At 42.5% G+C, this 16,408-nt stretch overlaps 1 protein-coding gene across 2 annotated transcripts in view; it reads right to left on the minus strand.

Moving 5' to 3' along the window:
* CFI (complement factor I) overlaps positions 1-16,408 on the minus strand; it is a 62,510-nt gene that overhangs the window by 15,497 nt on the left and 30,605 nt on the right. Inside the window, exons 2-7 of one of the 2 annotated variants that reach the window (XM_054486532.2) lie at positions 9,436-9,706; positions 7,410-7,563; positions 4,311-4,486; positions 3,316-3,429; positions 3,064-3,174; positions 522-542 (exon numbers count right to left, since the gene is read on the minus strand). In XM_054486532.2, coding sequence (XP_054342507.1) covers positions 522-542; positions 3,064-3,174; positions 3,316-3,429; positions 4,311-4,486; positions 7,410-7,563; positions 9,436-9,706 — 847 coding nt within the window. The remainder of the gene's footprint in view (positions 1-521; positions 543-3,063; positions 3,175-3,315; positions 3,430-4,310; positions 4,487-7,409; positions 7,564-9,435; positions 9,707-16,408) is intronic. The other variant, XM_054486533.2, reaches the window with a different exon arrangement.

Raw genomic sequence — 16,408 nt, forward strand, 5'->3', positions numbered from 1 at the left:
GGATGGTCTCAATCTCCTGACCTCGTGATCCGCCCGCCTTGGCATCCCAAAGTGCTGGGATTACAGGCGTGAGCCACCGCGCCCGGCCGTTTACATGAATATTTTTAAAAAGGGTGGTCCCAAAGAGCTAAAGGATTTGGGGACATCTGACTGATACAAGTAAATAAGAAAATGCCTATCATGAAAAGATGTTATCTTTTTTCAGGTGGCAATTTCTTGAGGAGCTACCTTGATTTTGAGAGAAAATGAAGAGGAGAAAGGTATTCGGCAAAGGTGAAATGTGCAGGGAAGAGTCCACTCTGGATGGTGTTTTGGTCAGCAGGCTGTGGATGGGTTGTGTGAGAGTGAAAGTTTATCACACTGAGAAAAGGCCTCTTTGCCTTTCCCAGTTCAGGCTGGGTTATTGCTAAAATGTGGTCATATCATGCTCCATTAACAGTTACATTAAAATATAAGAAGACCAAAGAACCTGAGTTTTCTTTCAATTTTTTAATATCCCCAAATTTTAATAAAAATTTTACCTTGAGCCACAGATGCAAAGCCTGAAGAAAACAAAAACAAAAACAAAAAATTTATCAAAGGATAATTTTTAATTGGGAAAAAATGCACACTATATCAATATACTATACATATATCATGAAAACCATTGCACCTTATTTCTGTTTTCTTCGGTAATATAATTTTTCTATTATAAAAATGATTTACCTTGAATTGTAGGATGTCTAGCTGCTAAAAACAAAACAAAAAACTCACTATAGCAAAGAGATCATTTTGATTTGAATAAAATATGCACAAATTATTAAATTTCAGACTAGTACAACTTAATAGTTAGAAGCATTACTAAAATGCAAAGGCAGAGCTCATCCCTAAGTAAGAGTAAACTGAAGTAACAATGATAGTTGGCTAAATGTGTTTTTGAAACAGATTTTAAAAAGATAAAAGGAGGTCAGGTGCAGTGGCTCATGCCTGTAATCCCAGCAACACGCCTTCCAAAGTGCTGGGATTACAGGCGTGAGCCACTGCACTTGGCTGGGGCAGGGATTTTTGAAATGTTATTCACTAATGGAACCCCAGCACCTAGAGCAGGGACTGGCACACATAGTAGCAGCGAATAAATATTCATCAAGTAAATGAATAAATATAACTTAAAGAGATTTTTCCTCCAGAAAGCACTGATGGAAGCAAAGAGTCAGTCTGTACAGCCTAGAATAGGTGCATAAGGAATATTTTTCACCATTGGAGGTTATCCAGAGCACCAACTCATTGCTTTGAAACTTGGTAAGTAAAAGGAAAGAATGAAGCATTATTCTGCCTCTCTATAGATTTCTAGTTAATAAGTGCAGAAGGCATGATAAAATTAGAAATTGCCATTTTACAGCCCTATTGACAAAATGGATGTAGGCAACAATTTAAAAGGCTGCTAAAACCATTAGGCAAAATATTGTGGGGCACTTTGAAATGGACACATCAAGCTGATCATGTAATCATCTTAGCATCACTAGAGGAGGGACAACCGGACAAGAAGACATTATGTGTAACAGGAAATACATGCAAGACTCATCAAGAATTCTTGCCTAAGGCCGGGCACAGTGGCTCATGCCTGTAATGCCAGCACTTTGGGAGGCCAAGGCAGGCAGATCACTTGAGGCCAAGAGTTCGAGACAAGCCTGGCCAATGTGGCGAAACCCTGTCTTTTCTAAAAACAGAAAAATTAGCCAAGCGTGATGGCACATGCCTATAATCCCAGCTACTCAGGAGGCTGAGGTGGGAGAATCTCTTGAACCCAGGAGGCAGAGGTTGCAGTGAGCCTACATTGTGCCACTGCACTCCAGCCTAGGCAATATAGCAAGACTCTGTCTCAAAAAGAGAAAATAAAAAGAATTTTTGCCTAAAATATTAAACCTCGCTCTTAAAAAAAAGTGTTTATTTGTCATTGACTCGAAGCTCAAAACCTTGGTTATAATCAAGTCTCTCTAAATCCAGAATAGAAGTATACTATAGGCAAACGATTCAGTTTCTCTAAAAAAAAAAAAATAATAATAATAGTATGAAAAAATTGGGGTAGGGAGGTGGGGAAGATAACTCTTGATGAATAAAGAAGACTTTAAAAATGTAATAACCAAACAGAACATTCAGATTCTTTTAGATCCTGATTTGAATATATTCACTCAAAAAAGACATTTTTGAGATAATTGAGAAAATTTGAACATGGCTGTTATTAAATGATGTTAGTGAATTACTATTATAGTGAATTATTATATCTAACATAGATTTTAGATATACTAATGAGAGAACGAATGGTTTTATATATATATAGTGCTTTTATCATTGGAGATGCATATAAATGATGTGATATGATATCTAAAATTTACTTTAAAATACTCCAATAGGCCAGGTGCGGTGGCTTACGCCTGTAACCCCAGCACTTTGGGAGGCCAAGGCAGGCAGATCATCTGAGGTCAGGAGTTTGAGACCAGCCTGGCCAACGTGGTGAAACCCTGTCTCTACTAAAATACAAAAATTAGCCAGGCATGGTGGCAGGTGCCTGTAATCCCAGCTACTTGGGAGGCTGAGGCAGGAGAATCACTTGAACTCGGGAGGTTGAGGTTGCAACGAGCCAAGATTGTGCCACAGCACTCCAGCCTTGGCAACAGAGCAAGACTTCATCACAAAAAAAAGTAATAATAAATAAAATAAAATAATAAAATAAAATGCTCCAACAAACATACAAACAAACAAACAAACTGGAAGAGAGATAAACAAGATTGGTAAACTATCCATAACTTGCAGGTGGAAAATGGGTACTTAAGGGTTGGTTCTAATGGTCTATTTTTTGTATGGGCAGTGAGAACGTCTTTTAATAGAAAGTTCTGAAATAACAAGTAGATATTTAGTGGATGAAAATATGAGGAGATGAACATTCCATAGTTCTGCAAACGCCCACTCAGTGTTCTTACTGCTACACCCATCTATGGTCCCCTTAAGATTATACTTTACCTAAAGAAAAGTTTCAGAATCCCGGATTCAATAATGAAAACAAGTCACCCCAAGTCTTTAAATTACCTTCACAGCCAACTTCATCTTCCCCTGTAATGCAGTCCACCTCACCATTGCATCGATACTGGCTTGGAATGCAAACACCCGATTTACAATGGAAGCTTTTGCCTTGGCATGCTGTGCAAACATAAGCAGGAGAGGTTTTTTCTTTCCTTAAAACTGAATGAGGTACAATCTAAAATTCAATAGTAAAGTTGTTTTTCCTCTTTTAGTGAGAAAAATGAATTTAGAGGATTTAGAGGCTAGATTTATGTCTACCTTTACAACACAGTTCATCACTTTGGTCTCCACAATCATTGATACCATCACAGGCCTTCATCTGAGAAATGTATTTCCCATTCACACACTGAAAGAAGTCATTCGTTGGAGAATCTGTAAAGCAGGAATTATCTTTGTGAAATTTATTTATGGAGTGGTGGCATGACATCCTTATCAGATTTTTGGGATAATGGAGTCATTAAGAGAAAGTTAAACTTCAAAAAAATGTATAAAATGTATTGGTATTATCAACGTAGTACATATGACTCATACAGAAAATAAATGCCAAAGCTGGCTTATGGAGGCTCTTCTATTATCTCTGAAAGTCAGTATTTATTGCGAAAGTCTATATTTGCTGAGATGGGGAGGAATCAAGAGTACGTGCTGACATTGACAAACACTGGTTTCCACCCATTTCTTTCTTGCTGCTATACTCATCCTCACCCCTACTCCCAAGACTTGCTTGATTAGTGCCATTTGTTTACATTTTGGTGGTACTTTTTTTTTAGCACTGAAAAGGAATGGGTATAGGTTTGGTCTTTAAAACTACATGTATGACTAAAATATTCCAGTGTCAGGAAGGAGGAGAAAAGTCTCAATGAATGCCTGAAAACTGAGGAACCAATGTGGTCACTCAAAGGTTTTAAATAAATTCATATATGCTGGCCCTCTTAAAGGAGATGCTGAGCTTTCTTCTTATGTTTGATTGACTTGTGTTTGCTATAGTAACTTTAATCCAGATGTTCAAATGAAGCAAGGGGAGTCAGGCAACTTTGCTTCCCGTATATGAACCTGTAGAGAGGCAATGTTTGAATGGCAAAATGGTACAGTAGGGGAAAGGCACCAATTTAGGCTCTAAAGCCCAAAACTTGACAGAATCTATATTATTGCCTCTGTGACTGGCAACGAGGCATCAATCATTTGTTTACTATAGGCTTGGTGTAAAATAAACAACCTTCAAAGAAGGGAAAATAACAGGCAAATACTCCACCAACCTGCTTTCTGTGTATAACACACCACATCAGCTAAATCCTGGTAACCCATAGTTCTTCTCTTAGTAAAAGTACATTCAGCCAAACTAGTCTCTAATCCTCGGCAATGCACATGTAGACATTCAGTGGAATTTATAGAGAGATTAGACAACTTAAACCTTCTTTGAGTATCAGCACCTCTGCAAATAGAATAAAGGAAACATTATGGTAGAATAACTAGTACTTTGCATTTATAACCCTACTGTAGCAGGCAAGAAACTAGAGTAATGTCCTCTCATTCTCTATATAGGAGTTACAGATTGGGCAAGATACTGAAACTCTGAGCCTCAGCACCTTCATCTATAAAAGGGAATATAAGTACCTCACTGGGTTTTGTAAAGATTAACTACAACTTGGCTGGGGGTGGTGGCTCATGCCTGTAATCCCAGCACTTTGGGAGGCCAAGGAGGGTGGATTACCTGAGGTCAAGAGTTCGAGACCAGCCTGGCCAACATGGTGAAAATCCTCTCTCTACCAAAAATACAAAAATTAGCTGGGTGTGGTGGCCCACACCTGTAGTCTCAGCTACTCGGGAGGCTGAGGCAGGAGAATCACTTGAACCCAGGAGGTGGAGGTTGCAGTGAGCTGAGATCGTGCCACTGCACTCCAGCCTGGGCAACAGAGTGAGACTCTGTCTCAAAAAAAAAAAAAAAAAAAAAGATTTTCCATCTTTTCCTTTTGGGAATCTCTCTGCCTGCCCCATGCTGTAAACTTTAGCTAGTTGGTTCAATTATTGCCTAAGACTTGGAAGGTTAGGTTAGTTTAATTCCTGTAGGTCAATTTTGCTTTTACAGTAAGCTACATCTTCACTTCAGCCTTGACAATATTAAGGTGATATTTTGGCATCTGTGTGCCATTGCTTGGACTTCTCAATTTGTTCAGAATTTGTGAGAAGAGACTGCCTCAGTGATGTATTATCCTAGAGATGACGATTTACAGTGAACTATTCTTCTAGGACGTTCAATTGTTCCTTGCTTCTCTCTAGAAGTAAATGGGGAAAATAGGTTAAAAATAAAAAATTGAGCAAAGATGCATCAGGTAAATGGAAACAAAAATAGAACAGTAATGACAATATAAATATTAGACTAACTAGGATAAAAGGCAAAAAGAAAACAAGGTGAAGCCAGGATTTGTAATTATTTCAGATCATGAGGCTGTGCCATGAGAACAAACAAGAGCCATTTGAGGCAATCTTATAGGTTAATAACCTGAAAAACGTACCAACCTAAAAATATCTAAAAATACTATATAAAATGCCATCTTTTTCCTCAATGAGTTCTTAAGGAAGTAAGGGAAATCTGTACTGGTTAAAATTAGAGATGTCTGTTCATGAGCTTATGCAAAATATAAGAGCAAAATACTGAGAAAACAAATACTGAGAGAATCTACCAGTAGGTTGAACCATAAGTTGTAGGTAACAAACTGATGAAACTCAGAAATAGCCTATGGCTTAATTTAACAATATAAGAGACTCTCACTAATGAACTACTAGCAGATGTGATTTGAGAAGAAGAAAATTGAGTTCAGAAAGAAGGGGTGAGATATAAGAAAGAACAAACCAAGAAGGTGGTAAACATGAAGTAAATCTGAGTAAGCATTGCCTTAACAGTAGTGATAATGGCTTATTATATCTTAACTTCTGGGATATAGAAAAATAAGGTGGAACTAAATATTAGAAACTTGATGGGTTAATTACATTTTTTTCTATTATTACTGAAGAAGGTGAGGACTTCCTAAATCAATGATTTATGGTGTAAGTTCAAAGGTAACTAAAGAAGTAGAAATATAATGCATAATTTTCAAACCAACTAGAGGTGGAAAAGAGGAAAGATTTTTAAAAATCTTTAATTTAGTAGAAATTATAAAAGGAAAAAAGACAAAAGCACACAAAAAGCAGGGTAAATAATAAGCCTAAAAACAAGAGGAAAAATAAATTCAACAATATAAGTAAGTATAATAATGTAAATGGACTAAACTCTTCAGTTAACAGTGATTGTAATATTGAATTAAAAAAAATCTAGATATGTGCTGTTTATAAGGAACATGCTTAAAATCTAAAGATATAGGAAGACTGAAAGTAAAGAAATAGAGGAAGATCTAAACAGAGCAGCTAACAACTTTGCTAATTCTATTAATAATGAGTAACATATCTATTATCTAGAACCCTGCACGTGGAGCATTTGAAAAATACTCAGCCACAAAGCAAGTCTCAACAAATATTTGAAAAAATTGTTATCATACAGAGATATTCTCTAACCACAGAGAATAAGAAAATCAGTAACATAAAAACAAAAGTTAACCAAAAGCAAACTAACGTATTAATTAAAACTAATATTATAATAAAGAAAACTTCTAAATTACATATGGGGCAAAGAAGAAATTATATTGAAAGTTAGAAGACATTTTGAACCACACAATAAATAAAATATCACTTATATATAAGTATATACTATAATTATAGTATACTATATCATTATAGTATACTAATTATATAGTATACTATATAATTATAGTATAATTATAGTATATAAACTATATATAAATTATAGTTTATATACTATACTATATAGTATATATACTTATATACTATAATTATAGTAAACTATGCTATAAAACTATAAACTATAATTTATCCTAACTATATAGTTTATACTATAACTGTATAGTTTATACTCACTGTATAGTTTATAGTATAAACTATATTATATAACTATAAACTATACTCACACACAATATATAAACTATACTAAGTGTGAAAAAGTGTACATAATTGTAGACGAGTAGGAGACAGACAGAAATGAATGTGTTTGTGACTCTCAGAATCACTAAAGGATTCACATCCAGATACTTCAACAGACTTATTATCCATGCTTTGTTGTCAGCAGGGTTCCAAGTGTTGGGTAAACATGAATGCATATCATCCTCATAACAATGCTATGATGCACGTAGTTAATTTTCTTAGGTTACATATGTGGAAATTAATACACAGAAAGCTTAGGTAATCAAAAAGCAAACAGAACAATTAAATCAACCATGAGAAAATCTACTGATACAAGCACTCACTGTTGAAACCCAAGGTCAAGGCAGGCCACGTTGGCTTCCCTCATGCTCCAGCTGCTTTTGCATATGAACATTGTCTTATCTTGGTCCACAAGTTTTACTTCAACTATTCCCTCTGAATCTGTATTTCCATGCTTCAAGGAAACACTAAACTTTCCTAAAATAAAAAAACAAAATAATGTGCAATATGTAGCCATTCACATTTTTCTCTTAATTAAAAGTCTTTAAAAATAATAATGTACTTAATGTCAAGTGAGCTTTGAACATCATGATGATTTTAACAAGTAACAGTAAGCAATCATTTTACGAGTGCTTATTATGTGTCAGTGGCAGTGCTATTCAGCTGTATAGAGGATCATTAAATCCTCACATCAACCCTATGAGGATAAAGCCTGTTTATTCCCATTTTTACACGAGGAACCTAAATCTAGGAGAAGTTAAGTTCCTGGCCCAAGTGGTGAAGCCAGGATTTGGAACTTGCTCAATTGATCTCACTCCAAAGTCCATGCTCTCAAAAGTAAGCCCAACAGTGAAAATGTAAAATGTAGAAAGGGTTTATGTATTCTCATATATTTAAGGCATTTAATGCCTCAAGAGAAGAAAAGTCTGACACTGATGAAATAACCTCCACTATTGCCTTCCGCCTTTCCAACAGGGATTATAGATGAGCTCAAACAGGGAGCTTTCCCCCTCCTTTTTCACAGTATCTCAACATCTTAACTCAGCATCTCAAAAACATACAGGCTGCTGTGAGCTGGTATATGTCATGGTGCCTTTAAAAAGAATGTTTTAAGTGTTCCTAAGGTAATGAAGTGTCTGTAATAACTTGCTATCAGAAGACAATGAACCTAAGCTTTGCTGTCAGACGTAAAATGTAACAAGCACTTTCTGCATGCCAAGCATTGTGTGAAGAGCCCGGCATACATTGTTTTATTTAATTTTCACAGGAATTGTACAACTTAGAAACTTCACATTTTACAGATGAGGGAACTGGGGTCCAGTGAGGTCCAGCTTGTCAACAACCAAGGTGGGGTTTGGAGGGAGTTGAAACTCAATTGGAATGACAGTGAAATCCCTAATCATAACTGCCCACTAGTCTGAATGCTAGGGCCCCAGCCTCCTCAGCACATGAAGCACCTGGAAGGGACTGTAGAAAAGCTCTCTGGGTCTGACGTCTGGGTTTGCTAGGTTGGAGTATGTCCCAGGTCAGCAGTGGCTCAAGTGGCCCTTGGATATTTAGGAACAATGGGGTCAGGGCTAGGGGAGAGGGTTGGCAGGGATGGCTGTTGAAAGAAATTATTGGAGTAGGCCACGCACGGTGGCTCATGCCTGTAATCCCAGCACTTTGGGAGGCCGAGGCGGGCAGATCACAAGGTCAGGAGATCGAGACCATCCTGGCTAACACGGTGAAACTCCATCTCTACTAAAAATACAAAAAATTAGCTGGGTGTGGTGGCAGGCACCTGTAATCCCAGCTACTTGGGAGGCTGAGGCAGGAGAATGGCATGAACCCAGGAGGCAGAGGTTGGAGTGAGCCAAGATTGCACCACTGCACTCCAGCCTGGGCGACAGAGCCAGACTCCATCTCAAAAAAACAAAACAAAACAAACAAAAACAGAAATTACTGGGGCCATAGGAGGACCTGAGGCCTGACTAGCCTACATGTGAGTACCAACCTTACTGAAAGACTTTTCACTGAGTTCTGAACCAACTTGATGGCCCTGGGAATAATCCCTTTAACCAAGTAGAAGTGAGGGTGGGGACAATTCTAAAGGGCTGGGCAGCAGGGAGTGGCACCGGCACTGAAGGAAGGTCTGGACTTAGAATCCCACGCTCTGCACTCAAAGGCTGGCTGGATTCTGGAAACCCCTGATTTCTTTAGTGATTACTCCAATTATTACTGAAAGTCTAGAAAAAAACTTTGAGTTGTCATCATAACATACACAAGAGAATTATTTTCTGATAGAAAGTATGGCATACAAATACCCTCTTATATCATAGAATGACTTGAAAACTAGGCTCTTGCTACCTTCGGCTGTGCATGTTCCGTTATTTAAAAACTTTGTCCCTGGACGAAGACATTCCAAACTCTTTTGTTGACAGTATGTTGGGAAGCTTCTCCCGTTAGTTGCACACACTGTAGTGCCATTCTTTGGGCACTGATACGGTAGTTTACAAATACAGGTGCCCTCAATGCATATCTGCCATGGCTGGCAGAAGACTTTGTTGCAGGAGAGGTGAGTATGTTTTTTTGCTAAGCACTTTTTCTCCACCAGATCCTCTTGAGATGTATAAGTGACCTGTAAAATGCAAAATAAACATTAACTTAGCAACAAACTAAAGACTCCGGTTTGAAGATGAGTAAGTGAAGGAAAAGAGCAAAACAGACACAGCCCACAGTACAGATGAGGATGGTGTGGTCTGGTGGCTTTAAGAATCAGAAATAATGCCGCATATCTACAACCATCTGATCTTTGACAAACCTGACAAAAACAAGAAATGGGGAAAGAATTCCCTATTTAATAAATGGTGCTGGGAAAACTGGCCAGCCATATGGAGAAAGCTGAAACTGGATCCCTTCCTTACACCTTATACAGAAATTAATTCAAGATGGATTGAAGACTTACATGTTAGACCTAAAACCATAAAAACCCTAGAAGAAAACTTAGGCAATACCATTCAGGACATAGGCATGGGCAAGGACTTCATGTCTAAATCACCAAAAGCAATGGCAACAAAAGCCAAAAATGACAAATGGGATCTAATTAAACTCAAGAGATTCTGCACAGCAAAAGAAACCACCATCAGAGTGAACAGGCAACCTACAGAATGGGAGAAAATTTTTGCAATCTATTCATCTGACAAAGGGCTAATATCCAGAATCTACAATGAACTCAAACAAATTTACAAGAAACAAACAAACAACCCCATCAAAAAGTGGGCAAAGGATATGAACAGACATTTCTCAAAAGAAGACATTTATGCAGCCAACAGACACATGAAAAAATGCTCATCATCACTGGCCATCAGAGAAATGCAAATCAAAACCACAATGAGATACCATCTCACACCAGTTAGAATGGCGATCATTAAAAAGTCAGGAAACAACAGGTGCTGGAGAGGATGTGGAGAAATTGGAACACTTTTACACTGTCGGTGGGACTGTAAACTAGTTCAAGCATTGTGGAAGTCAGTGTGGCAATTCCTCAGGGATCTAGAACTAGAAATACCATTTGACCCAGCCATCCCATTACTGGGTGTATACCCAAAGGATTGTAAATCATGCTGCTATAAAGACACATGCACACGTATGTTCATTGCGGCACTATTCACAATAGCAAAGACTTGGAACCAACCCAAATGTCCAACAATGATAGACTGGATTAAGAAAATGTGGCACATATACACCATGGAATACTATGCAGCCATAAAAATATGAGTTCATGTCCTTTGTAGGGACATGGATGAAGCTGGAAACCATCATTCTCCGCAAACTATTGCAAGGACAAAAAACCAAACACTGCATGTTCTCACTCATAGGTGGGAATTGAACAATGAGAACACATGGACACAGGAAGGGGAACATCACACACTGGGGCCTGTTGTGGGTGGAGGGAGGGGGGAAGGATAGCATTTGGAGATATACCTAATGTTAAATGACGAGTTACTGGGTGCAGCACACCAACATTGCACATGTATACATATGTAACTAACCTGCACGTTGTGCACGTGTACCTAAAACTCAAAGTATTAAAAAAAAAAAAAAAAAGAATGGTATGACTGCCATCTTGACCATGAAGAAATCCTAAGAAAAAAAAAAAGAATCAGGCAAACCTGGCTTCTAGACCCAGTTTTGGCACGTACTGTTACATGACCCAGGGCAAGTGACCCTCCTGAAACGCGAATTTCCTCATCTGTAAAATGAGATAATATCTCCTATTTTGCAAGATTAGAAATACTATGTTTGTAATGGTTGACAGGTAGTAGGCATAAAATTAATGAGAGCTATTATTACCCTGCAGGACTCCAGTAGAAATAATATGAGGGCTGGGAACAGGCCAATTGGGCCAAAAGTCAATCTGCGAAGAAAAGCCAATGCTCTCTCCCTGTCCCCCAGAGCTTCCTCCTGAGGATGCGCCTCCTGTTCTCTAGTCTCCCCTGCTGCCCGCAGTGAGCTCTGCTCCTTCCTCAGTGCCCTGCAGCTGTGAAGCATCAAGCTGGGGCAGACAAAAATCATAGTCTTTAAGTGCCGTTAAGAAGGCAAATAAAGAAGCTAATTAAAACCATGCAAAATCTTGCAAGGATTGTCAAAGTCATTCTCCATAATTTGCTTTTCCATAAACTTTACAAATAGCTTTACACACACACACACACACAAATGACAAATTGGTCATTCTGGAAACTGGCTTTTGACACAGTGATCTAGAATGAAATATGCCAGTTACACACTTTTCATGGTTCCACATATCTCTTTTTGGCACTTATTAGAGTTGGAATTTTTGTAATAATTTCTCTCCTGTATCTTCCAATGACCAGCTTGCAAGTGTCCTGACAGCAGGTTTTATGTATCACCTTTATATTGAAACAATGATGCTCTCATTGGATGAGAAATCCAAACAACTTGATTTTTTTCTACCTTTATTCCTTTAAATCATTTCTGAAATCTCATTCCTCCTTGATATTTGGATAGAAACTTTGGCAAGTGTCATAACTTTCTCAGTCACTCTTAGATTTAAACAAAAACAAAAAATTAAAGGACGTTTAGTCCCAGGAATAGTCACTAAATAGCAATGACAATGTCTAGTGCCGTGGAACCATTGAAGCTCTGACCTTCATGTCAGATGAAAGCCTCTCCTTCCTCTCAGCTCAGACTTGCTTCCAGGGTGTGTGATGGGTCCTTTCTGAGCTCTCCTCCATTCCACAGCTTTCAGGTCATGCTTCCCACCTCTCAGGAGAGGAAGAGAGGGATGGCAGCCGGGTCTCACCTGATTCTTACGGCTGAGAACTAGCCTTGGCGAGGTGGGGGTTAGAGCCAACTCTCTCATGCGGGGTACTATGAAGTTCTCTAGAGATTGCACTACTGAGGACATTTAATGTCAATTCACTCAATGCTGGCAGTGCCTCTCCTCCAGCTGGCTGCTCATGGTCCATGTCTTCTCAGCTCCAGTATCCAACAGTACTAGCCCCTTTCTGCTGAGGTTGCTTATCTTTGGCAGGGAGCCTCTTGAACAGGAGTCCTATTTCCCTCCTGAGGGCCCCCACCTGTCTGTTGCCTGCCCTGCTGCCTATCATTGAAACAGGGCTTGCTCCAACACAGCCACCTCTTTTATCTCTGCCACCAGGCACCTCCAGCCTTGGGTCCTTATTCCTTTCAGGTATGGGTCAAGTACTAGTTCTTTTTTCTCCTCAGACTTCAGGGAACACATGTCAAGCACTCCAAGGGAACCTGTGGGAAGCCCTTTCACAATGAAGAGAAGCGGCAGCACCTTCCATCCTCTTTGCCTGGGGTACAGGTGGGAGATGGAAGGGAAAACGCTACCTCACTCTGTTACATAAAATTACAGGAAGCCATTTTTTTAAACTGTACTCCTGCACCAAGCCCCAAAGACCAAACCAAAATGGAGTCACTTATGCTAAGTGGCATGTAATTAAACTGAAACTTTAAGGAAATGGGAAACCACACATTGGTGAGTTGAGACTGGAATGGGAGGTGAGGAAGTGGAAGCAGAAGCTTGACTGGTTTTGATTAGGCACAGTGGCTCACGCCTGTAATCCCAGCACTTTGGGAGGCTGAGGCGGGCGGATCAGTTGAGGTCAGGAGTTTGAGACCAACCTGGCCAACATGGCAAAACCCCGTCTCTACTAAAAATACAAAAATTAGCCAGGCATGATGGCACCTGTAATCTCAGTTCCTCAGGAGGCTGAGGTAGGAGAATCACCTGAACCCGGGAGGTGGAGTTTGCAGTGAGTGGAGACCGCACCATTGCACTCCAGCCTGGGTGACAAAGCGAGACTCCATCTCTAAAAAAAAAAGAAAAAAAAAACTGCGTTACTGGTTTTGCCATTTAGGCATGAAAATATGAACACAGACAAAAAAAAAAAAAAAAAGAAAGAAAGAAAGAAAGTCTCTGTCTCCTCTCCAAGCTCTGTTAAATTGAGAATACAGGACTTTCTTTTAAAGGGCATAAACCATAAGGTCAAAGAGAATGGGGAGAGGACTGCAGGATATAAGATATCAAAATGTTGGAAGCTGGAAAACAGATGGGCTAGTGCTAATGGATTTAGCAGACCAAGGAGAACCGAAAGCTAAGCCCCACAGAACCCCAGAAAAGCTTAGGAACTGGGGGACCTAGTACCTCTGAAGAAGGAGTGGCTAACAAACAGGGAACTGGTTGAAAGAGATGGTTGTATGAACATGTTACTGAGGAATCTGTTGTAAACAGCAGAAGAAACAGCAAAGATTTGAAAGTGCTTGCCCCGGAGAGAGAGTTAGGGGTGGGAGAGGGGTGATAGGAGTGTTTTTCATTTTAAGTAAGATCTGATGTCCTTATGCTTTCAGTAGAGAAGTAGAAGATTAGGGCCAGGCGCAGTGGCTCATTCCTGTAATCCCAGCACTTTGGGAGGCTGAGGCCAGTGGATCATGAGGTCAGGAGTTCGAGACCAGCCAGGCCAGCATGGTGAAACCCCAACTCTACTCAAAATACAAAAAATAAATAAATAAATAAATAAATAAATAAATAAAATTAGCCAGGCAGGCTGTGCACGGTGGCTCATGCCTATAATCCCAGCACTTTGGGATGCTGAGGCAGGCAGATTGCCTGAGGTCAGCAGTTCCAGACCATTCTGGCCAACATGATGAAACCCCAGGAGGTGAGGAGTGCCTCTGCCCAGCCGCCACCCCGTCTGGGAGGAAGTGAGGAGCACCTCTGCCCGGCTGCCCCCTCTGGGAAGTGAGGAGCGCCTCTGCCTGGCCGCCACCCCGTCTGGGGGGAAGTGAGGAGCGCCTCTGCCTGGCTGCCCCATCTGGGAAGGGAGGAGCGCCTCTGCCCAGCCGCCACACCGTCTGGGAAGTGAGGAGCGCCTCTGCCTGGCCACCCCGTCTAGGAGGTGAGGAGCGCCTCTGCCCGGCCGCCCAGTCTGGGAAGTGAGGAGCGCCTCTGCCCGGCCGCCCAGTCTGGGAAGTGAGGAGCGCCTCTGCCCGGCCGCCCAGTCTGGGAAGTGAGGAGCGCCTCTGCCTGGCCGCCACCCCGTCTGGGAGGAAGTGAGGAGCACCTCTGCCCAGCTGCCCCATCTGGGAAGTGAGGAGCGCCTCTGCCCGGCTGCCACCCCGTATGGGAAGTGAGGAGCGCCTCTGTCTGGCCGCCCCGTCTGGGAGGTGAGGAGTGCCTCTGCCCGGCCGTCACCCCGTCTGGGGGGAAGTGAGGAGCACCTCTGCCCGGCCGCCCCGTCTGGGAGATGAGGAGCACCTCTGCCCGGCCGCCCCGTCTGGGAGGTGAGGAGTGCCTCTGCCCAGCCACCACCCCGTCTGGGAGGAAGTGAGGAGCACCTCTGCCCGGCCGCCCCCTCTGGGAAGTGAGGAGCGCCTCTGCCTGGCCGCCACCCCGTCTGGGAGGAAGTGAGGAGCGCCTCTGCCTGGCTGCCCCATCTGGGAAGGGAGGAGCGCCTCTGCCCAGCCGCCACACCGTCTGGGAAGTGAGGAGCGCCTCTGCCTGGCCACCCCGTCTAGGAGGTGAGGAGCGCCTCTACCCGGCCGCCCAGTCTGGGAAGTGAGGAGCGCCTCTGCCCGGCCGCCCAGTCTGGGAAGTGAGGAGCGCCTCTGCCCGGCCGCCCAGTCTGGGAAGTGAGGAGCGCCTCTGCCCGGCCGCCCAGTCTGGGAAGTGAGGAGCGCCTCTGCCCGGCCGCCCTGTCTGGGAGGTGAGGAGCGCCTCTGCCCGGCCGCCACCCCGTCTGGGAGGAAGTGAGGAGCGCCTCTGCCCGGCCGCCCGGTCTGGGAAGTGAGGAGCGCCTCTGCCCGGCCGCCCCCTCTGGGAAGTGAGGAGCGCCTCTGCCCGGCCGCCCCATCTGGGAGGTGAGGAGCGCCTCTGCCCGGCTGCCACCCGGTCTGGGAGGAAGTGAGGAGCGCCTCTGCCCGGGCGGCCCGGTCTGGGAAGCGAGGAGCGCCTCTGCCCGGGCGGCCCCGTCTGGGAAGCGAGGAGCGCCTCTGCCCGGGCGGCCCCGTCTGGGAAGCGAGGAGCGCCTCTGCCCGGCCGCCCCGTCTGGGAGGAGAGGAGCGCCTCTGCCCGGGCGGCCCCGTCTGGGAAGTGAGGAGCGCCTCTGCCCGGGCGGCCCCGTCTGGGAAGCGAGGAGCGCCTCTGCCCGGCCGCCCTGTCTGGGAGGTGTACCCAACAGCTCCGAAGAGACAGCGACCATCGGGAGCCGGCCATGAGGACGATGGCGGTTTTGTTGAAAGGAAGTGGGGGGGAAGTGTGGGGAAAGGAAGGAGAGATCAGATTGTTGCTGTGTCTGTGTAGAAAGGGGTGGGCATAGGAGATTCCATTTTGTTCTGACTAGGAGAAATTCTTCTGCCTTGGGATGCTGTTGATCTATGGCCTTTCCCCCAGCCCCATGCTCTCTGAAACATATGCTGTGTCAACTCAGGGTTAAATGGATTAAGGGCGGTGCAAGATGTGCTTTGTTAAACAGATGCTTGAAGGCAGCATGCTCTTTAAGAGTCATCACCACTCCCTAATCTCCAGTACCCAGGGGCACAAACACTGCAGAAGGCCGCAGGGTCCTCTGCCTAGGAAAACCAGAGACCTTTGTTCATGTGTTTATCTCCTGACCTTCTCTCCGCTATTATCCTATGACCCTCCCATATCCCCCTCTCCGAGAAACACCCAAGAATCATCAATAAATACTTCATAAATTAAAAAAAAAAAAAAAAAAAAAGAGGAAAAAAAAAAAAAAAAAAAAAAGAAACCCCATCTCTACTAAAAATACAAAAAAAAAAAAAAAAAATTAGC

Source organism: Pongo pygmaeus, chromosome 3 (assembly GCF_028885625.2).
Source record: "Pongo pygmaeus isolate AG05252 chromosome 3, NHGRI_mPonPyg2-v2.0_pri, whole genome shotgun sequence".
NCBI classification, from domain to species: domain Eukaryota; kingdom Metazoa; phylum Chordata; class Mammalia; order Primates; family Hominidae; genus Pongo; species Pongo pygmaeus.